The sequence below is a fragment of the Schistocerca nitens genome, chromosome 1, assembly GCF_023898315.1.
Source record: "Schistocerca nitens isolate TAMUIC-IGC-003100 chromosome 1, iqSchNite1.1, whole genome shotgun sequence".
Lineage (NCBI taxonomy): Eukaryota > Metazoa > Arthropoda > Insecta > Orthoptera > Acrididae > Schistocerca > Schistocerca nitens.
This window is the reverse complement of record NC_064614.1, coordinates 7854862-7878812: the sequence shown is the minus strand read 5'-3', so window position 1 is coordinate 7878812 and position 23951 is coordinate 7854862. Positions and strand designations below refer to the sequence as shown.

The 23951-nt window shown below is 43.0% G+C and overlaps 1 protein-coding gene across 1 annotated transcript in view; it reads left to right on the top strand.

Annotated features, from left to right (window-relative positions):
- Positions 1-5251: 5251 nt before the first annotated feature.
- Positions 5252-23951, top strand: part of LOC126240250 (proline-rich protein 36-like) — a 42354-nt gene continuing 23654 nt past the window's right edge. The window contains exon 1 of the mRNA XM_049947911.1: positions 5252-5305. Within this exon, the coding sequence (XP_049803868.1) occupies positions 5252-5305 (54 nt within the window). The remainder of the gene's footprint in view (positions 5306-23951) is intronic.

The window sequence follows — 23951 nt, the reverse complement described above, 5'->3', positions numbered from 1 at the left end:
TCGCACAAAACATACAGCGCCAACTGAGGGCCTTTTGTTGCAGTGTGTTATCGGGTACAGCCACAAATCACAGTTGGTGGGGGTCCACGAAACTATGACTAGTGTGACCGACGTGAATGACATCTTGGGAACCGTGGCCATAAGCTTTCTGTACAACACCCCAGACACCAGTTTTCATCAAGATAACGCATGACTACATGTTGCTGCACAAACATGTGTGTTCTTGGTGCCGCAGGGCGTCAACCTTTTGCCGTGGCCCGCCAGATCACCAGAATTGTCGCCAATCGAAGATGTGTGGTATGTGGTGAAACAACGGGTGCAGCACTGTGACCCAATGCCAACCAGCGCAGATGAACTTTGGAACTAGGTCAATGCAGCGTCGATGGGTATACCATAGGACGCCCTTTGACCCTTGTATGTGTCAATGGCATCACGCATGGAAAAAGTTACCAGGGTCCATGGCGGACCCTGTTCCTATTAGGCAACAGTACACATGCTGAACCGAGGTGACTGAAATGCTGATCATTTCTGCAGAACATACTAACGTACATATCTTGCGAATATGAACGTCGTGACTCTAGCCGTTCAATGTGTTCTGCTTTTCTGAACATGAGTACATGGAATTAAAATCGCCTTCTAAACAATTTGCCACTTAAGAATGCTACCAGACGAGCAACCTCTGCCCGGAAAAATGTTCTCTCCATGTTCTGCTATTGGTGCCTGAGGGTGCGTAGCTGTTAATAACAAATCTCGTGAACGAAGTGTTATTCCTCTTCCGTGTGTTAGCGTGGCTGTCGCTTCGAATGGGATTCCTTCTTTAAAAGTATGCGTGTTCGTCCCGATTGTTCTATGTTAATTACGGCTTCGTACCTACATGTTTCGTTTATGTATGCGGTAGCTACTTCTTGCAATAGCATGATGTCTGTGTCTCCTGTGCATAAGTGTTTTTTCAAAGCCTTTAACTAGAGGGTGGACTGTATGCTATTGATGTTGAGTGTTGCTAATTTGTGATCCTCGATTTCTCTTGTAATCAAATATTTATGAATAGGCCGCGTGTCTGTTGTGCTCTGTTCCTGTTTGAGCTGGGAACATGAGGTAAAACGGTTTCGGTTTAGCCCGGACCAGCGGCCATTTGTATACCCTTCGGAACATCTGTCTTACTACAACTGTGTTACAGTATTTTAAGGAACGTTTGACCGACGAACCGGAGCTGCTACCCAGGCAAATTGAGTGAATCGATTAATTCCTTCTGCAAAAGTTTTTATTGCGCTGAAATTAATGTTCAGCTTATGGTACCGTTTGTATGTACAACGTTCGAATTTTACATGAAAAAACAGTCAGTCACCATCGTTCCGATTTTACAAGCAGAAACAGTCACCCTTAAATACCTCTGGAATGGGGTGAAACTGATGGTTCAAATTTGGTCCATCGGTGTATCGAACGTTTGTCTAAGATGAGTTTGAACCATTTAAAAACATCTTGCTTCGTGCGGCTTTTACAAATAGAATAACACTTTTTATGGGCGTTTTTGAAGCTCACCGCATCTATACTTTAAACTTGTACTAACCGGTTAAAGTTTTGCGTGAAGGTAGGCACATGTATAAAGTCAGAATGAGAATTTGTATCCAATAATCTTTAGCTGTTGTTTAGGTACTATGGTTAAAGTGGAGAAAAATATAGCAGCTAAATTAGTTCTTACGTGAACTGAATGCGCGGAAGTGGGATAAAGTGAATCAAATAAAAGTGGATTATTACGATAAAATTGAAAACTCGCTTTCATAAATCTAGCTTCATTAGGATTTTACATGCAAAACATAAGTCTTTCGTGAGTTTTTTTACGAGTGCCGCTCCTATGTTTCAAGATTGTGCGAATCCGTTCAAATTTTTTATGAAGGTGGACAAACACATGTAATTAATGGTGATCCTGTTGTTTTGTGAAAGCTTTATCCCTTGTCAAGTTTTAAGAAACATGGGTCTAATGACAGTAAAAAAACCTATATTGGGTCAGTCGTCAATAAAAATCTACATCGGTTGCCAAGCTACGTCGATTTAATGTCAAATTATGGTGAAGAAAAAGTTAGGAACCAGAATGAAAAATGCACCAATCGTACCACTAAAAAGGCGAATATGTCCTGGGCAGAGTTAGGGATGTAAAAGAAGATAAAAAGCTTTCGATTTATCTGGTAGTTTCAAAGACATACAAATCGAATCATATTGACAAATTCACGATTTTTTACGAGTTAACCAAACTTCCTGTGAGCTGTATTAGCTGCAAAGTGTTGGCACACCTGCATCTTGCGATTTAGAGTAGGGATGCATGCATTCTAAACTTTAATGACACGTGTCTTATTGCAGGGCATGACAAATGCCGTGTTGGATGACATGCTGGCATGTGTCATGTTATGCGACATGACATCATATATCATGTTACTTTACTTGACACGATGAGTTATATTAGAGGACATAAGTACTAATACTAATAAGTAAAAAAGCAAGAACATGTCAGTAGGTCTTGATTTAAATGTCCCTGAAGCTGTCAGGTAAGTCGAAAAGTTTGTGCTACCATAGGAGTATTTCTCATTCTGGTGTGTGCTAGGTTTGTTACTTGACCAACTAATGCCCTAAATCTTCGGACCAGAAAATCTGCGAGACAGCAGTTGAAGGTCAAAAGTTCCCATCGCGTCACCGGAAGGGTTGCTGAGCGTTTGTTATGCTCTCCGTCCTGAGTCTTAGTTCGTCTTGCCTTGAATCCCCCACTTTTTTATCTCCTGCATTAGTCTTTCTCAGTAGCTTCCTACAGCGCATTATTTTTTGTTCTAGCTTTAGTATTCTTTCCGTTGATACTTTTCTTGCAGTCTTCCTAGTTTAACGTCTTTCTTCGCTGTGTACCTGGTGTGAATCCGTATCTATATGCAAAAACTGTGAACCTGTGCTTTTCTTTGAGTGACCGATCCTCGACGGCTATGCGGGCAACGCTGTATCTGCTGCAATGTCGGGTTCAACTGATGACTTCACTAGTTGTGAAATACGGATCTTTCACCCGGAGACACCTTACTTTAGAGTTTAGATTGTGGGTCTGGGCTTGACACGTTTTCGGGTTTTCTTTTGTTCTACCAATGACTGGATATTAAGTGTGACAATACTCACCAAAACCTGGAGATATGTCTTCGAGTTGTCACGGTTTCCCACTAGCAGTATTTCACATGTGTCGTCCCTCTTTCGCAATAGGCCATTCTGTCATTTCCTGGTGGAACGGTTTCTTGGCTTGGACGGCAGTGATTTGTTTGCCCTTGGAGACCTGCAGTGGTCTTTTGTGTATACGTCTGAAGAGTTTCACTATTTTCCGGTTCCTTATAGATTCCGCTTTATGCGTTCCCTAAGTTTTCCTATGAAAGTGCCAATGTCGCCTTAAAATGTTCCGTGGAACCACAATTTGGAGATGTGCTCCGCTGCCACTCACAGACTGTTTAAGCCCTTAAGCCCTGTATCCACAAACAGTATATGATCAAAACTATCCGGACACCTGGCTGAAAATGACTTAAAAGTTCGTGGAGCCCTCCATAGATATTGCTGGAGTTCAGTATGGTGTTGCCCCACCCTTAGCCTTGATGACAGCTTCCACCCTCCCAGGCATAAAATCCATCAGGTGTTGGAAGGTTTCTTGGGGAATGACAGCCCATTCTTCACGGTGTGCTGCACTGGGAAGAGGCATCGATGTCGGTCGGTGAAGCCTGGCACGAAGTTGGCGTTCCAAAACATCCCAGACGTGTTCTATAGGATTCAGGTCAGGACTCTGCGCAGGCCAGTCCATTACAGGGATGTTATTGTCGTGTAACAACTCTGCCACAGGTTGTGCATTATGAACAGGTGCTCGATCGTGCTGAAAGATGCAGTCGCCATCCCCGAATTGCTCTCGAACAGTGGGAAGCAAGAAGGTGTTTTAAACATCAGTTTAGGCCTGTGCTGTGATAGTGCCACGCAAAACAACAACGGGTGCAGGCCCCCTCCATGAAAAACACGACCACGCCATAACACCACCACCTCCGAATTTTACTGTTGGCACTACATACGCTGGCAGATGACGTTCACCGGGCATTCGACATACCCACACCCTGCCATCTGATCGCCACATTGTGTGCCGTGAGTCGTCACTCGACACAACGTTTCTCCACTCTTCAATCGTCCAATGTTTACGCTCATTACACCAAGCGAGCCGTCGTTTGGCATTTCTGGCTTATGAGCAGCCGCTCGACCATGAAATTTAAGTTTTGTCTCCCCCCGCCTGTCATAGTACTTGCAGTGGATAGTGATGCAGTTTGGATTTTCTGTGTGATGGTCTAGATAGATGTCTGCCTATTACACATTACGATCCTCTTCAAATGTCGGCGGTCTCTGTCAGTCAACAGACGAGGTCGGTCTGCACGGTTTTGTGCTGTACGTGTCCCTTCACGTTTCCGCTTTACAATCACATCGGAAGAAGTAGACCTAGGAATGTTTAAGAGTGTGGAAATCGAGCGTACAGACGTATAACACAAGTGACACCTAATCACCTGACCACGTTCGAAGCCTGTGAGTTCGTGGAGCACCCCATTCTGGTCTCTCACGATGTCTAATGAGTACTTAAGTCGCTGATATGGAGTACCTTGCAGTAGGTGGCAGCACAAAGCACCTAGTATGAAAAACGTATGTTTTCGGAGGTGTCCGGAGTCCGGACACATTTGATCACATAGTATATAAGAGAGTATGTGTTGTTTGAGGTCTATTTTGACCGCGTTCACCCCATTGTCAGCTTGGAAACGTCTATTGTCAGACTGAACTTATGACACTGTATCGTATACTATTTTAAAGTGCTCGCCTGTTTTGGTCTGTTCCAATTGCTAAAGGCAGATTATACCCATGGACGAATCTCAAACCTAATTCTGAGTAGGAAGCATTTACCTCTATTACTTCGACATTGGATCATCTAATACCTTCACTACCGCCCTTTGCTTGTACGATTATGAAACATGTTTCCTCATCCTTTAATTTGACACAAACCGCGTTCGCGAAGAAAACGTAGTAAAAACCCGATGCGTTGCCACATAGTAAATCTGTTCTGTCGTATAACCAGCCAGTGATCTCAGTGACTTTAGGCCTTTGACACCCGAAGCGGAACGATATTTTCAAAGTGGTTTTTCTCTCTTGGTGTTCCATTGCACTGCATGCGAGGGTACTCAACAAGTGACAGCAACAACCCATTCCCTCACCCGCTATGTTTACCACCGGTGAGCTAGAGGGAGGCGCCGTGGTCGGTGCGGAGCTGGAGGTAAGGATACTGCGGAAACGTGGCTTTGTCGCAGCCGGGGGCATCGTTGCCAGAGCGAATTTTCACACTGAAGCCGTGTGTGCGCTGTTTTTAAACTTTCTCCAAGATCAAAAGTGTGTGCTGGACTAGGACTCGAAGTGGGACGTTTCGCGATCAAGTGCAGTAAGGGCGTGTCGTGCTTGGGTAGCTCAGTCGGCAGAGCACATGCCCGTGAAAGCAAAAGTCCCAGGTTCGAATTCCACTTGAGCACACAGCTGTTATGTGTCAGTAAGTTTCAAATCACTGCAAACTACAATGCAAGGTGATAATTGATTCTGAAACAGTCCTCCAGGCTTTGGGTAAGCCATTTCTCCTCGATATCGTTTTTTTTCCAGGAGTGCTAGACCCGTAAGGCATGCAGAAGAACTTCTATGAAGTTTGGAACATTAATTGTTCACAAAATTATACACCCACACAGTTCCAATAACAGTATAAGATCATTAATTCTAGCTCCGAAAGAGGTCTTTAGTACGGTTAATGTTGTTGATATTCGGAGTAACACTGCTGATTATTTCTTAAAGGAAATTCTGTCACCATTCATTTAGTTTGTCCACATTTATTTACTTTCGCATAATGTTTGTGTTTCATATGCTACATAAACAAGCACTGAGGTAAGTTGGAAGTCACTGGTAAGTTAACATGCCTAATGTGGTGTCGCCACTGCCATGTTGAACGTTATCTGGAGCCGGTGTCCTATTGATACAGAAAAGTGGCGAGGGCGATCTCGTTAATTACAAAATTAATTACCAAAACTCAAATAAAACTTCGCAGCTAGTTCAACGTGCCGCTTAATCGAAAAATACGCTGCAAATAAAATTTTTAACTGTTTCCAAGTATAGTGCGGGGTGGGACGCATTGCGTCAGTAAATTTTGCAAACACAGATTTTACATTTGCATGGCATCTTCAAAACCGAATCTAACTGGCAGATCACCCGGTTATTGATTCACCTGAAACGATATAGTCGGAAGCGTAGGTCCTCACATTGTTAAAACTAACTTTTGTAGCGGGTTCACAGTGAAATGCACAGAACAATATCAGTCGGTTCCCACTCGTAATTCGTCTGCAGAGCAGTGAAATTCACAGTGTCCTTTTGGTCTTAAATCTCACAGAAAACAGATTGGCTTGTTGCTGGAATAAATCACAGTTTAATTGCGCTCTCTTAATGTTACTGCCGCCGGATCCGGAATGCTTGATACCCTTTCCGTATCTTCTCCTCTCTGGCGTCTTCTGCGATTGTCATGAAATAAATCTCTTTGATTGTAATTTCGTCCGTCTTCTCCGATACATTCAACCCTTGCGATTCTCTCTACTGCATAGATCTTCGAAATAAAAATGTTCTTTTTAAAGTATTAGCAATTTATAGCAACAATTGCACATAAATTATCTTCCAGGATGCCTACACTTTATTACAGCGTTCTCGACTTCCAGACGCTGTCTGTGGTCCCTTCCAAAATTCTTCTCTTTCCACCACTACTATAACCGTCCTTCTTTCGACAAACTAATCTAAAAATTCACTCCCACATCTACATCTACATCCATACTCCGCTAGCCACCTGACGCCGTGTGGCGGAGGGTACTTTGAGTACCTCTATCGGTTCTCCCTTCTATTCCATTCTCGTATTGTTCCTGGAAGGAAAGATTGTCGGCATGCCTCTGTGTGGACTCTAATCTCTCTGATTTTATCCTCATGGTCTCTTCGCGAGATGTACGTAGGAGGGAGCAATATACTGCTTGACTCCTCGGTGAAGGTATGTTCTCGAAACTTCAACAAAAGACCGTACCGAGCCACTGAGCGTCTCTCCTGCAGAATCTTCCACTGGAGTTTATCTATCATTTCCGTAACGCTTTCGCGATTACTAAACGATCCTGTAACGAAGTGCGCTGCTCTCCGTTGGATCTTCTCTATCTCTTCTATCAACCCTATCTAGTACGGATCCCACACTGGTGAGCAGTATTCAAGCAGTGGGCGAACAAGTATACTGAAACCTACTTCCTTTGCTTTTGGATTGTATTTCCTTAGGATTCTTCCAACGAATCTCAGTGTGGCATCTGCTTTACCGACGATCAACTTTATATGATCATTCCATTTTAAATCACTCCTAATGCGTACTCCCAGATAATTTATGGAATTAACTGCTTCCAATTGCTGACCTTCTATATTGTAGCTAAATGATAAAGGATCTTTCTTTCTATGTATTCGAGGCACATTACACTTGTCTACATTGAGTTTAAATTGCCATTCCCTGCACCATGCGTCAATTCGTTGTAGATCCTCCTGCATTTCCGTACAATTTTCCATTGTTACAACCTCTCGATATACTACAACATCATTGGCAAAAAGTCTCAGTGAACTTCCGATGTCATCCACAAGGTCATTTATGTATATTGTGAATAGCAACGGTCCTACGACACTCACCATTGAGAATGATATGCTGCGTTCTGTTATCTAGGAACTCTTCAATCCAATCACACAGTTAGTCTGATAGTCCATATGCTCTTACTTTGTTCATTAAACGACTGTGGGCAACTGTATCGAACGCGAAGTCAAGAAACACGGCATCTACCTGGGAACCCGTGTCTATGGCCCTCTGAGTCTCGTGGACGAATTGCGCGAGCTGGGTTTCACACGATCGTCTTTTTCGAAACCCATGCTGATTCCTACAGAGTAGATTTCTAGTCTCCAGAAAAGTCATTATACTCGAACATAATACGTGTTCCAAAATTCTACAACTGATCGACGTTAGAGATACAGGTCTATAGTTCTGCAGATCTGTTCGACGTCCCTTCTTGAAAATGGGGATGACCTGTGCCCTTTTCCAATCCTTTGGAACGCTACGCTCTTCTAGAGACCTACGGTACACCGCTGCAAGAAGGGGGGCAAGTTCCTTCTCGTACTCTGTGTAAAATCGAACTGGTATCCCATCAGGTCCAGCGGTCTTTCCTCTTTTGAGCGATTTTAATTGTTTTTCTATCCCTCTGTCATCTATTTCGATATCTACCATCTTGTCTTCTGTGCGACAACCTAGAGAAGGAACGACAGTGCAGTCTTCCTCTGTGAGACAGCTTTGGAAAAAGACATTTAGTATTTCGGCCTTTAGTCCGTCATCCTCTGTTTCAGTAACATTTTGGTCTCAGAGCGTCTGGACATTTTGTTTTGATCCACCTACCGCTTTGACATAAGACCAAAATTTCTTAGGATTTTCTGCCAAGTCAGTACAAAGAACTTTACTTTCGAATTCACTGAACGCCTCTCGCTTAGCCCTCCTCACACCACATAGCACTACATGGTACTACTAGCTCGCATTTTCTCATCTTAATACGTCAGAGTCCCGCTCTTAGACTGATTCCCTTCTCGACTGGCATCTCGTCACACACAATTTTCGTTACACAGGTAAAATATTCCCTACCGAGCCGAAGGTTCCAGAAATATATAGATAATATACAAATGTGCAATAAAAATAATGTTACAACTCAAATAACATTTCTAATTTATATATAAATTTCTAATTAAAAAGTTTATACATATAAAGTCACAAAATTAAATGACATTTAAAATGAGGAAAATGTATTCCTAAAGGGTGATTCAGCTCGCTCTATCGACGTTGTTTTATGCAACCTGGAATGTTACATCTGGTCTTCAAAAACAACGCGCGAAATGTTCATATTCTCTCACTTGCTACACGTAAACAATCAGTCCCACAGAACAAATGCACGGGACATTTTTGTAAAAAATTTAATGTAGTTAAATTTTGCACTGGATACGTTTTCGCTAGAGGCCATAGCTTCTCTAGTTATTCATGAAAAACTTATAAAAATGACCTTGTAACGCACTCCCACTCTCACAATCAGCTCCTTCAGGTCAGGATTTCTATTATGTTGTTCATTGCACTCCCTCCTACAGCTGCACACAAGTTTGCAACCGTACGAATTATTTCCCACGTTCGATTTTTTTTTATCTTCATTGAATGGCCTTATTACGCCATCGTCTTAGACGAGCACTAACAAATTGTAAAATTGACGTTCGTGTAAATTTTACCTAACAATTTTGTGAATTTTAACAGCATAAAAATCGTTGTATACGTCAGGCATTGTGACAATAAAATTGTGCTTGTAAAGGTTAAATTTAGATCGAATTGTCAGCTTAATTAGTTTTAGCGCAACGTTTACGAGAGATATTTTTTTCAATTGCCTCACAGTCAGGTTTAAATTATAATGTTAACGAATTGTCCGACTATGCTGGTGGCGTAATAGCCCAGTCAAAAGAGACTAAGAAAGATCGAATGTCGAGAATAGTTCCTGTGGTCGGAAATTTTTGTACAGTGGTAGCAGCGAGTACCACGAAGAATGTTCTAGAAATGCTGACTGGTGAGGGATGAGTGCGCAGATGGAGGTGCGTTTGAAGGTCAATTTTGTACATTTCTCTCGAATGATTCGAAACCGAGGCCTCCAACGAAAACATATCCCAGTACAAAATTTAACTACTTTAAATTTACTATAAAAAGGCCCTGTTAAATTTTTCTGTAGAACTAATAGTTTCCATTTACGAGGGCTGGAACTTAAATGGTGGCAACTATTTATTCACAACCGATACAAAAGAGTTAAATGTTTGCACCTGTTACTGTCCTTCAAAGTAGACACCAGCTGTGTGTACAACCCATCGCCAGCTATGTGGAAGGCGTAGTATACTGTTAGCAGAGCCTGTTCTGTTGATGACGAGAATGGAGCTTTCTACTTCCTGTCGAATCTCTGTAACAGTTCTGAAGCGAATGCCACGAAGCGGTTCCTTCATCTTCGGAATCAAATCGCAGTCACAAGGACTCAAGTCGTATTACTGTTCGTTTTTGAAGCATCGCCTGCGACCAGCTTTGCGAAAGAAGCGGCGACACTTTCTGCGCAACCCACCCATCATTTTGCACGACAATGCGCGGGCGCATACAGCGCAAACTGTGGCTGCTCTGTTCGCTCGATGGTACTGGGAAGTACCGTACCATCCACCATACTCCCCGGACTTAAGTCCTTGTGACTTTGATTTGATTCCGAAGATGAAGTAACCACTTCCTGGCATTCGCTTCTGAACTGTTCCAGAGATTCGACATGCAGTAGACAGCTCCATTCGCACCATCAACAGAACAGGCTCTGCTAAAGGTATACTACGCCTTCCACATCGCTGGCAACGGGCTCTACGCAACGCTGGTGACTACTTTGAAGGACAGTAATTGGTGAAAACATGTAACTCTTCGGTATCGATTGTGAATACATAGTTGCCACTATTTAAGCTCCAAGCCTCGTAAGGAGCGAGAGAATAGGGAAATCTCGCGTGTGGTTTTCGAGGGCCAGATATAACATTGCGAGTTGCATAAAACGACATCGGTAGGCGCAGGTGACTCACCCCCACCCAGCCCCCCTCCCTCTCTTCTCCTCTCTCTCTCTCTCTCTCTCCACATATATGTATTTGTATAGGGTGAACAGTAATCAAACAGACGATTTGCAGGGATGGATTGCTGACTGGAAATGGAGGATGAAAGGTCCTGTGAAACATTGTCCGGAAATGCATTGTTGCCACTGCAGGTGGCGCTGACGAATGATAGTTCCTCTGGCTAGTGCCGTGTGCTTCGTGTGTGTTGCAGGCTGTGTGATCGACGAAGCGTACTGTAAGCAGCATAATGGGACGGTATTCATGTCGGGAACAAGCCGAGATGGTGTTTGTGTACTGCCAAGTAGATGGCTACGGTCGAGGGGTATCAAGGCTATACGATACACAGACACCGACCACGTCACACAACACCACAAACCCTTTTTGGGTGTTTGTGTGATCATGGGACTGACAGCGAGGCGCGGACTGTGCGTACACCAGATCTGGAGGACCGTGTTCTACAGGGTTTTGAGGCGAATCCTAGAACAAGTTCCAGGCAAGTGGCCCGGAAACGTGGAGTAAGCCAAAGTACGATTGTGTGTTTCCTTCAGACATCCATTACAATCGGCAAGGGCTATCAGCAGTGGATTTTCTTCTACGGGAAGGATTTTAGCTATGGTTTTTGTACTGGAACGTGCGAAAGAGTGGTGCAATCCACGATTCGACGTGTGAGAGCGTGCGTTGCATCCATCCCACGGAGGCCACTATGAACATCTGTTGTGACGTTGATGCGGTGCAGCTCTGTACTCTGTTGTGGGACTATCTGTTGTAGAATGAGATTTTCACTCTGCAGCCGAGTGTGCGCTGATGTGAAACTTACTGACAGATTAAAACTGTGTGCCGGCCCAAGACTCGAACTCGGGACCTCTGCCTTTCGCGGGCAAGTACTCTACAAACTGAGCTACCCAAGCACGACTCACGACCCGTCCTCACAGCTTCTATTCCGCCAGCAACTCGTCTCCTAATTTCCAAACTTCAAGGAAGCTCTCCGCAGTATCTCGTCTCCTACCTTCCAACCTTCACAAAGCTCTTCGCAGAATTCAATGAATAACGATCTGAAAATTCTTCTACGAAGAAAATTGGAAGTAAAAACAGACTACTTGACATCAAACCAGTAGTTGATTTTCGTGTAGTAAAAGAATCTCCTCCGGTAAGTTGTTCACATCATGATATTGGTAGCACTGCTACTGCTAATGACCTGAGTCTATAATTTGGTTCTGTAGAGGAAATCCTACTTGTTCCTATTTTCAACAGAAAAAGAGAGGCTAGTAGACGCTGAAAATTTTGGAAGAGTACGATACTGACCTCTAATTCATGCCCGAAACACTTGGAGAACAATAAGAATGAGTAACTTAAGAAGGTAACCAGCAACATATTGCGTGAAAAACAGTCGCTTCAATGAAATTTGTAATAAAATGGTAGTAAAAGCAGGCGATGACAACCTCAACAAGTGAGAAAAACGTGTGTAACCCCATGAGGAGGATTGGACCCAGTATTTATTGTGCAAAACTTGGAGACATGAAGCATGTGGTAGCGTTTTGGAGACGTCTGACACCTATGAATATGTCTTTGGGTACGTTGAAAAAGCCCCTGGTACTACCTGACACATTCGTGCATCAACATATTCCGTTAAAAAACTGTTTTTAAATGATTTCAAATTCGCCACTGACTGTACATTTATTACAATATCTGCTACTGCAATTTCAACTTTTTGGTCATATTCGAGTGGTTTACAGCTGCAATCAGTTTGTTTATTTTTCTCGTTTTCTTCAACTGCTGAAATTTTTAAAGTATTATGATTTATTCAGTGACATATCTATTCATATTACATGAATAAAGTGTTTCAAATATCGATTTATTGCTTACTAACATTAATTGAATCTTTGCGGGTCGGTACTCCCCGGTATCCCAATATATGCAGGATATTTCACATTAAATGCATTTCTACATCTACATTTACAACAGTACTCGGCAAGCCACCTGACGATGTGTGACGGAAGATTCTTCTCCTAAGACTAACTGATTCCGCTTCCCTGTTCCATTCGCGAACGGCACGTGGGAAAAATGATTGTCAGTAAACCTCTATATTTCCTCTAATTTCTCGAATTTTCTCGATGTGGTCATTTCATGAGATGTATATGGGAGGATTCACTCAAAATTAAAAGCTCACATGGAATTGATGGCATTTCCGACAGAGTACTAAAAGCTTTTCCCAACAAATAAGTAGGATTCTCAGCCACATACGTAGTGCCTCACTAAAACAGGGCTTTTTTCCAGATAGACTGAAATACGCTATTGTTAAACCATTGCATACAAAAGGGGATAGATCCGATGCTAACAACTACCGCCCAATCTCACTTCTGACAGCTTTATCGAAAATTCTTGAAAAAGTAATGTATTCAAGAGTACCATCACATATTTGCAAAAATGAAGTACTAATAAAATGTCAACTTGGTTTTCAGAAAGGCTTTTCAACAGAAAATGCTATATATGCTTTCACAGATCAAACATTAAATGCATTGAATAACCGAACATCACCCATTGGGCTTTTGATTTTGTGAATCATGAAATTCTTCTAGATAAGCTTAATTATTGTGGTATGAGTGGGACAATGCACAAATGGTTAACTGGGAGAATGCAGAAGGTTAAAATTAACTGTACAGATAGTCTCCAAAAATCAGCAGAGTCCTCTAATGGGAGGTATCAAGAATGGTGTCCCACAGGGTTCAGTCTTGGTTCCCTTATTCTTCTTAATATATATTAACGACTTGCGACTCTATATTCATGAAAATGCAAAGCTAGTTCTTTTTACTGATGATACAAGTATAGTAATCACACCCAAACAGTTTATACAATTCTGTATATTAAATGGCATAACACCATTGGTAAATATAGACTATGAACAGACGTCTGTTGCTAAGGCAGAATACTCAAAATTTCTGGGTTTGTGCATTGATGAGAAACTGAATTGGAAGAAACACATCGATGATCTGCTGAAACGGTTAGGTTCAGCTACTTAAGCTATTAGGGTTATGGCAAATTTTGGTGATAAACATATCAGTAAATTAGCCTACTATGCCTATTTTCTTTCACTGCTTTCATGTGGCATCATATTTTGGCGTAATTCGTCATTAAGAGAGAAAGCATTCATTGCACAAAAGCGTGTAATCAAAATAATAGCTGGAGCCCACCCAAGATCAGCTTGCAGACTTTTAATTAAGGAACTCGGGATATTCACAATACTTTCGCAATACATGTATTCACTTATGAAATTTGTCATTAATAACCCACCCAATTCAAAAATTACAGCGAAGTGCGTAGCTACAACAGTGGAAGAAAGGATAACCTTCACTACACTGGATTAAATCTCACTTTGGCACAGAAAGGGGTGAATTATGCTGCCACAAAAATCCTTGGTCATTTGCCAAATAGTATTAAAAGTATGACAGATAGCCAACCAACATTTAAAAGCAAATTAGAAGAATTTCTGAATGGTAACTCCTTCTACTCAATAGATGACGTCTCAGATATGAAACAGTAACTGTAAAAAAATTTATTAATTATTTTATGTAAAGAAAACTTATTTTAAAGTGACACGTTCCACAGCATTACGAAATGTCGTATTCATGATCTATGGAACAAGGATTAATGTATGTATTGCTTCTCCTAGTATTTGTTTTATGTGGTCATTCCACTAAATGTCGCTTCATATAGTTTTTTTCCACATGTTTTACGACGGTAGGTATTTGTCATAAATAGTAGAATGTACATTAGTTGAATACTTCCACCATAAATGTGCAATATTTACACTTATTTACGATCAGAGTCAACTTCAAGTCCCTACACCACTCATGAATCCTCTGCTGGTTTTCCTGCAAATCGATACAGTCTTCTGGCGTTGATACCTTCTTACAGACAACCTCATCGCCTGCTAACAGCCTTATGGAGGTTCCCAATTTATTTACTAGATCATTGCAAATAGTAATGGAGCTACTACACTTCCTTGGGATATTCCTGAAACTACCTTTACCTCTGCCGATTTCGTTCCGTTAAGAGCGACGTGTTGGATTCTACCCAGAAGTAAGTCTTGAATCCAGCCAGAAATCTTTTCCGATAGTCGATAAGCTCGTTTTTTCTTTCACTAAACGGCAGTGCCGGACGGTGTCAAATGCCTTCCTGAAGTCGAGGAACACGGCTTCTACCTGAGCGTCGCTGTCTGCAGCGCTGTGGATCTCATGGAGGAACAGAGCGAGCCGAGTTCCGCATCATCTCTGTTTGTGGAATCCATGTCGATTTTTATAGAGAAAATTATCGTTCTCCAAAACGTCATAATTTCTTAAGCATAAAACGTGCTCCATAATTCTACAACAGACGGACGTCCAGGATTAGGCGTATAATTATGTCTATCTGTCCTGCTGCCCTTCTTCAAAACGGGAGTGACCAGCTCTCTTTTCCAGTCGCTAGGTACCCTCCGTTGCTCCAGCGACCTACAATAAAATGCTGCTGCAAGGGGTGCAAATTCTTTCGCTTGATCTCTGTAGAATCTTACAGGTATCTTATATGGTCCAGACGTTTTTCCATTACGAAGCGACTGAAGTTGCTTTGCTGGTCTGCTGTCACCTCAACATCTGCCATTTTGGCGTTCATACGAAGATTGTAACTTAAAAATCATAAATTAAAATTAAAATCTATCTTGCAATTTTTCAACCAGGACGTTACTTTTTTCTGTTATGTAGCTGATGTGTTTCACCGAACTGTAGTATCTATAAAATCAGTTTAAATCAATTTTCTGATAATTTTAGTTCGGAAGCTAGAAGCTATCAAAGTTGTTGTGATAGATGCTACATTCTATACTTAATTGGTTGTGGCCATTTAAGGGAACTGCTCAAACGATTGCCCATTCTCCTGAACCTCAACTCAGTGCGTTTTCCACACGACTTGTGGACGAGATGTAAAAGGTAGTTAGTGTCTGAGTGACAAGTTTCCTTGATGCATTGTCTGAAGAACCCACACTGTCGCCCGACTTAACAGCAGTAGATTTCCTTATGTGGGACTATCTAAAGAATAGTGTTTGTGTCAAAGAAACGAGAATCCTTTATGACTCGAGGTCATCGAAGAAGCTTGTCGTTCTGTGACATCAGCAACTTTACTTCTCGTGTGCAGGTCATATTGAAGGCATATTGAATTGTGTCTTCGCCGGCCGATGTGGCCGAGCGGTTCTAGGCTCTTCAGTCTGCAACCGCTCGACGGCTACGGTCGCAGGTTCGAATCCTGCCTCGGGCATGGATGTATGTGATGTCCTTAGGTTAGTTAGGTTTAAGTAGTTCTTAGTTCTAGGGGGCTGATGACCTCAGATGTTAAGTCCCATAGTGCTCAGAGCCATTTTTTTGAATTGCGTCTGCAACAAAATTGACACTCGTTTGAACACCTCACTTAAATCAACTTTCTGCCACAACAACATCCACACAGCCAATTATGTACAGCATGTTTCATCCACCTCTAAGACCTCAAATGTTTCTACCTCCCAAACAAAAATTGATAGAAATTTGATATAAAATTAACTGGGCATACAGTCGGTTTAAATACATTAAGTACATGATAGAAAATGATACTGATTTGTATAAAAAAATAACATGTTGCTACAACTCTCTGGAAAATAGCTTAATAAAATATAATTTTAATGAGGACTGGGTCCACATTGCTAGCAAAATTTTTGAATGAAATCATTCCGCTACAACCCGTTAAACTGCAGTTTCGTCTCATGGTCTTTGTCACGTAGTGTGGGATATATGGACCCAACCAACAACATAAAGTTGTGACAGGCTGGAACACCGTTTCCAGCAGCGTAAAGCCTAATGTATGTAATGGTATAAATATATACAGACTTCCATACACCATATGAATACAAGTGAAAAATTTGATAAAATAATGGTAAACAGCTGACGTGATTCTAAAAACAACATCCACTAGCTACACAGAGGATATTGACTTCAGTGTTTGCAGTGAATGTTAATTCTACTATCATGTCAGTTGTCTGCCGTTATTTTATCACTTTCTTTGCTTGTGCTCGCGTGGTGTATGGAACAGCGGGTAGATTGATACCATCACACGTATTTGGTTTTACCCTACTGGGAAGTGTGTTCCAGCATGTCACAAATATATATTGTTGATTGCGACCCAATATCCCACAAAGCTTGATGATGACCATGTGTAGAAATTGCAATCAATTTTGATAGTTTAAAACAGAATGACTTCGTTTAAAAAAATATGTTTTTAACTATGCAGAAAGAGTAACGTCTGTTATGTTTACTTATGTAAATAAATATTCCTCTTACACACTTTTGTAAAGTACAACTCGCTATGTTGTTTATTATTCATTGATCGCAACTTATTGCCACTATCGCTAGTGAAGAAGATGGAGATGGCTGCTGCGTGTCTCCTATGAATGCGCTGCACTGTTGCCTCTGTTGAAGACAGTTTCGGACATGGGTTTCCATCTGTAGCTAATTTTTCTTCTGGTCCCTAAGGGGTTGGATGTGGTGAGACTCCAGACCGTCAGGATGTTTGACTTCGGTACCCCGCGATCAGGGTGACTGATTTCGGTGTGTGTTTCCATCCATCCAACTCTCGCACTGCCTGCTACGTGGCTACCTGGTGAATACAAACCGCGACCACTGTAATAAGGGAAAATAACCACGACGTGACGGTGACAGCCGCACCTGCCATGGATAAAGTCGAGCTCGCCAATAGGCAACGGGACTCACCGAGATCAAGCATACCGATTGGAACAGACAACTACGACCTCCACGACGTAGTTCCTGGGTCATGTCGAAGAGCTAAATACGAGGGCAGTTCAATAAGTAATGCAACACTTTTTTTTCTCGGCCAATTTTGGTTGAAAAAACCGGAAATTTCTTGTGGAATATTTTCAGACATTCCCGCTTCGTCTCGTATAGTTTCATTGACTTCCGACAGGTGGCAGCGCTGTACGGAGCTGTTAAAGTGGCGTCTGTAACGGATGTGCGTTGCAAACAACGGGCAGTGATCGAGTTTCTTTTGGCGGAAAACCAGGGCATCTCAGATATTCATAGGCGCTTGCAGAATGTCTACGGTGATCTGGCAGTGGACAAAAGCACGGTGAGTCGTTGGGCAAAGCGTGTGTCATCATCGCCGCAAAGTCAAGCAAGACTGTCTGATCTCCCGCGTGCGGGCCGGCCGTGTACAGCTGTGACTCCTGCAATGGCGGAGCGTGCGAACACACTCGTTCGAGATGATCGACGGATCACCATCAAACAACTCAGTGCTCAACTTGACATCTCTGTTGGTAGTGCTGTCACAATTGTTCACCAGTTGGGATATTCAAAGGTTTGTTCCCGCTGGGTCCCTCGTTGTCCAACCGAACACCATAAAGAGCAAAGGAGAACCATCTGTGCGGAATTGCTTGCTCGTCATGTGGCTGAGGGTGACAATTTCTTGTCAAAGATTGTTACAGGCGATGAATCATGGGTTCATCACTTCGAACCTGAAACAAAACGGCAATCAATGGAGTGGCGCCACACCCACTCCCCTACCAAGAAAAAGTTTCAAGCCATACCCTCAGCCGGTAAAGTCATGGTTACAGTCTTCTGGGACGCTGAAGGGGTTATTCTGTTCGATGTCCTTCCCCATGGTCAAACGATCAACTCTGAAGTGTATTGTGCTACTCTTCAGAAATTGAAGAAACGACTTCAGCGTGTTCGTAGGCACAAAAATCTGAACGAACTTCTCCTTCTTCAGGACAACGCAAGACGTCACACAAGTCTTCGCACCCGAGAGGAGCTTACAAAACTTCAGTGGACTGTTCTTCCTCATGCACCCTACAGCCCCGATCTCGCACCGTCGGATTTCCATATGTTTGGCCCAATGAAGGACGCAATCCGTGGGAGGCACTACGCGGATGATGAAGAAGTTATTGATGCAGTACGACGTTGGCTCCGACATCGACCAGTGGAATGGTACCGTGCAGGCATACAGGCCCTCATTTGAAGGTGGCGTAAGGCCGTAGCATTGAATGGAGATTACGTTGAAAAATAGTGTTGTGTAGCTAAAAGATTGGGGAATAACCTGGTGTATTTCAATGCGGAATAAAACAACCCCTGTTTCAGAAAAAAATGTGTTGCATTACTTATTGAACTGCCCTCGTATATTGTATCGTACAATCAAATATTGCAACAGTAAACATAATTTCTAGCACAAAAAACAACCATTCGAATACAAAGTTTTAAATTTCCCTCGTGCATGAAATATAGAATCAAATGCGTCAGTTCTTAATTGCAAAAAACAGGCACACTTGTTATCTGTCGATTAGAACGTCATCTGTCACGGACCAGAAACAATGATGTGAGTAAGCCTTTCGGGTTTTTGGCCCAGAATCGCAGTATGCCATGAAATGGGGTTTCTCATTTGAAAATACAGAGTTGACCCTACCCACGCAGGAGGCGTGTTTACGAGGTGGATAGATATACACACATCAGAAAAGGTTTTGCAACACCCCGGTTCCCAGAACTACTGAAGACAGACGTTCACTGAGGACATTGTGTCACAGACACAGTTCCTTTGAATGGTCAGAGATGTCACTAGACTCGCCCAAAGATGTACAAAACCATGCGTGGGCAGCGCCTATTAGACGGAGGGGGTCCGACAGGCGGTCAGTTCCAGTCATTCCAACAGGAAGGAGTACACGTCTCTTGTTGTCTGTAATTCAACCATGCCTATAGGTTCGATCGCGTCCGCATTGTTACGTTGTGCCAGGAAGGGCTCTCAGCAAGGGGAGTGTCCAGGCGTCTCGGAGTGAACCAAAGCGATGTTGTTCGGACATGGAGGAGATACAGAGAGACAGGAACTGTCGATGACATGCCTCGCTCAGGCCGCCCAAGGGCTACTACTGCAGTGGATGACCGCTAGCTACGGATTATGGCTCGAAGGAACCCTAACAGCAACGCCACCATGTTGAGTAACACTTTTCGTGCAGCCACAGTTGCAACAAACTTCAGGGGCTGTAGAGGATGTCTTGAGGAACAATTCGAGGATAAGAAACTATGTCCAAAACGTCATCCAACGATCCTACAGCACTTCCCACTTCGCTACCCCTTCGGCAGAAAGTGTGACTTTGTACGATGACGGCCCGCAAGTACAACATCTCGCAATGTTATTTGTTTTTCAGTGAATGCGGCTGATTGCCACGTTATCCTGCGGAGAATATGGAGCTAGCTGCATAGACTGGCCTCGTCTCTTAAGAATGCGATGTTCCGTTGCCTTGGTGGATGGTGTATGACGGTTTCAGACATGGGTTTCTATCGGAAATTTTTCTCCTGTATACCGAAACACAGTCAGTGGTGAATTTGAAATCATTTAAAAACTGATTTATCACGGAATATGTTGATGCACAAATGTGGTGGGCAGCACCAGGCGCTTCTTCAACGTACCCAAGGTCTCGGACGTCTCCAAAACGCTACCACATTCTTACGGCGGATGGATGGAAACGCACACCGAAATCAGTCACCCTGATGGCGGAGTACCGAAGTCAAGGATCCTGACGGTCTGGAGTCTCACCGCAGCCAACCCCTTAGGGACCAGAAAACTACATTACCGCACTAATACGTCAATTTCCAGAAATCTCAGTGTGTAGCCACATTATTTGGACTGTACAATCACAATGACAACAATCAGGTAAGGTTTCAACATCAGTGTCAACCCTTAGAACACGAACGTTTACTTTCACATCGTAAATGATATGTACAATCAAATGAGTCGGTTCTCAATTACAAAAAGCAGGTAAACTTGATGTTTTCCCATTCCACCATGAATGGGAAACAATAGTCTGAGTAAACCGTGCGTATTTTTTTGGCGTTGAATCAGAATACGGAAATAAAAATAGGGTTTCTCACTTGAAAATACAAATTTGACCCCACCCACGCAGAAGAAGTGGTTACGCGGTGGCCACTTGTAGCACTGACAGATGTCCACATTCATAATATTAACTTTTCACCTATAATATTTTTTTGTATGGTGGGTCGTTTTCGAGATACTTAGTTGTCTCACGTTTAAACAAATACCCTATACACTGGGGTGAGACAGGTCGCGAGATACCTACTAATATCATGTCGTACTTCCTTTTGTGCGGCCGGCCGCGGTGGCCATGCGGTTCTAGGCGCTCCAGTCCGGAGCCGCGCTGCTGCTACGGTCGCAGGTTCGAATCCTGCCTCGGGCATGGGTGTGTGTGATGTCCTTAGGTTAGTTAGGTTTAAGTAGTTCGAAGTTCTAGGGGACTGATGACCACAGCAGTTGAGTCCCATAGTGCTCAGAGCCATTTTGAACCTTTTGTGCGGCGTAGTGCAGCAGCTCGACGTGGAATGGACTCAACAAGTCTTTCGATGACCCCTGCAGAAATATTGAGCCCTGCTACCTCTATAGCCGTCCATAATTGTGAAACTGTTGCCGGTGCAGAATTTTGTGCACGAACTGACCTCTCACTTACGAATCATAAACGTTAAAAGGGATTCATGTCGGGCTGCCTTGGTGGGCAAATCATTCACTCGAGTTGTTCAAAATATTCTTCAAAGTAACCACGAACAATTGTGGCCCTGTGACATGATATTGTTGTTTGGTAGCATGAAGTCTATGAATGGCTGCAAATGGTCTCCAAGTAGCCTAAAAGTACCATTCCCAGGCAATGATCGGTTCAGTTGGACCAGAGGACCTGGTCCACTCCACGCAAACGCAGCCCACACCATTATGGAGCCATCACCAGCTTGCACAGTGCCTTGTTGACAATTTGCATCCATAGCTTCGAGGCTCTCCGCCACACTCGAACACTGCCATCAGCTCTTACCAACTGAAATTCTGACTCACCTGATTAGGCCACAGTTTTACAGTCGTCTACGGTCCAACCATTATGATGACGAGCCCAGGGGAGGCGCTGCAGCCGATGGCGTGCTGTCAGCAAAGGCACTTGCGTTAGGCGTCTGCTGTCATACCCCATTAATACTAATACGTTCCTGACACGTCCGACATTAATTTCTGTGGTTATTTTACGCAATGTTGCTTGTCTGTTAGCACTGACAATGCTGCTGCTGCTGCTGTCGGTCGTTAAGTGAAGGTCGTCGGCCACTGCGTTGGCCGTGGTGCGAGCTAATGCCTGAAATTTGGTATCTTCAGCACAGTCTTGACACAGCGGATCTCAGAATATTGAATTTCCTAATAATTTCCAAAAGATAATGTCCCGTATCTCCAACTACTGTTCCGTGTCCAAACTCTCTTAATTTCCCATCCTGTCGCCGTAATCACGTCGGAAGCCATTTCACGTGAATGACCTGAGTACAAATGACAGCTCTGCCCGTTTATACCTTGTGCATATCGCTATTCCATGATTTCTGTCAACTCAGCATACTTCTTGTGTGCGGGTCAGATGGAAGGCGTATTGAATTTCGGCATCAAGAAAATGGGTGTCCTTTTGAGCATCTCATTTAAATGAACGTTCCTTCACCAAAACGTCCACACAGTCTATAATGCACAGCATCTTCCATCGACCCATAAAGCTTCGAACTTCTCTAGCTCCCACACAAAAACTGATAGAAATTTGACTTAAAATTGCTTGTACACAGTTGGTTTACGTACATAAAGTACATAACAGAAAAAAAATCCGGACCGGCGCAAGTAGGGCTCGCGCTCTAAGGGTTCTGTACAAACTGATCTATGTCTATAGTGAGTTCGTTTACAGGTTTTGATAAGTGAGTTTGTGAGTATCAAAACGTGTGGCATGAATGGCCATATATTTTTATTACAGTGACTTACAAGCTTAAATGTCTTACTGCATCCAAGGGACCGTAGACCTTTGTATCTGACATGAATTTCGACTTGATTCGTCTATCCCATGCTGAGAAAAAAGGATCTTAGCCGACAGATACAGAGATGCATAACAAAGTGATTCTCTAAGGTTTCCGTTTATACCGTTTGAGGTATGGAAGCCTTAAAAAATGGTTAGTTTAAAAATGGTGACTCGTTGCTGTGACTCTCTTGAAAATAACTAAATAAACTACGTTCATAATTCTGCAGAAAGAGTAACATTCGTTACCTTCATCTTTCTAAAGAAATACTCGTTCCACCATATTCAGGGTGGTCCATTGATCATGACCGGGCCAAATATGTCACGAAATAAGCGTCAAACGAAAAAACTACAAAGAACGAAACTTGTCTAGATTCAAGGGGGAAACCAGATGGCGCTATGGTTGACCCGCTAGATGGCGTTGCCATAGGTCAAACGGATATAAACTGCGTTTTTTCTAAATAGGAACCCCTATATTTTATTACATATTCCTGTAGTACGTAAAGAAATAGGAATGTTTTAGTTGGACCACTTTTTTCGCTTTGTGATAGATGGCGCTGTAATAGTCACAAACATATGGCTCACAATTTTACACCAGCAGTTGGTAACAGGTAGGCTTTTTAAATTAAAATACAGAACGTAGGTACGAAAAAATGGCTCTGAGCACTAAGGGACTCAACATCTTAGGTCATAAGTCCCCTAGAACTTAGAACTACTTAAACCTAACTAACCTAAGGACATCACACACACCCATGCCCGAGGCAGGATTCGAACCTGCGACCGTAGCAGTCCCGCGGTTCCGGACTGCAGCGCCAGAACCGCTCGGCCACCGCGGCCGGCAACGTAGGTACGTTTGAACATTTTATTTGGGTTGTTCCAATGTGATAAAGGTACCTTTGTGAACTTATCGTTTCTGAGAACGCATGCTGTTACAGCGTGATTACCTGTAAATACCACATTCATGCAATAAATGCTCAAAATGATGTCCGTCAACCTCAATGCATTTGGCAATACGTGTAACGACATTCCTCTCAACAGGGAGTAGTTCACCTTCCGTAATGTTCACACATGCATTGACAATGCGCTGACGCATGTTGTCAGGCGTTGTCGGTGGATCACGATAGCAAATATCCTTCAACTTTCCCCACTGAAAGAAATCCGGGGACGTCAGATCTGGTGAACGTGCGGGCCATGGTATAGTGCTCCGATGAGCAATCCACCTGTCATGAAATATGCTATTCAATACCACTTCAACGGCACGCGAGCTATGTGCCGGACATCCATCATGTTGGAAGTACATCGCCATTCTGTCACGCAGTGAAACATCTTG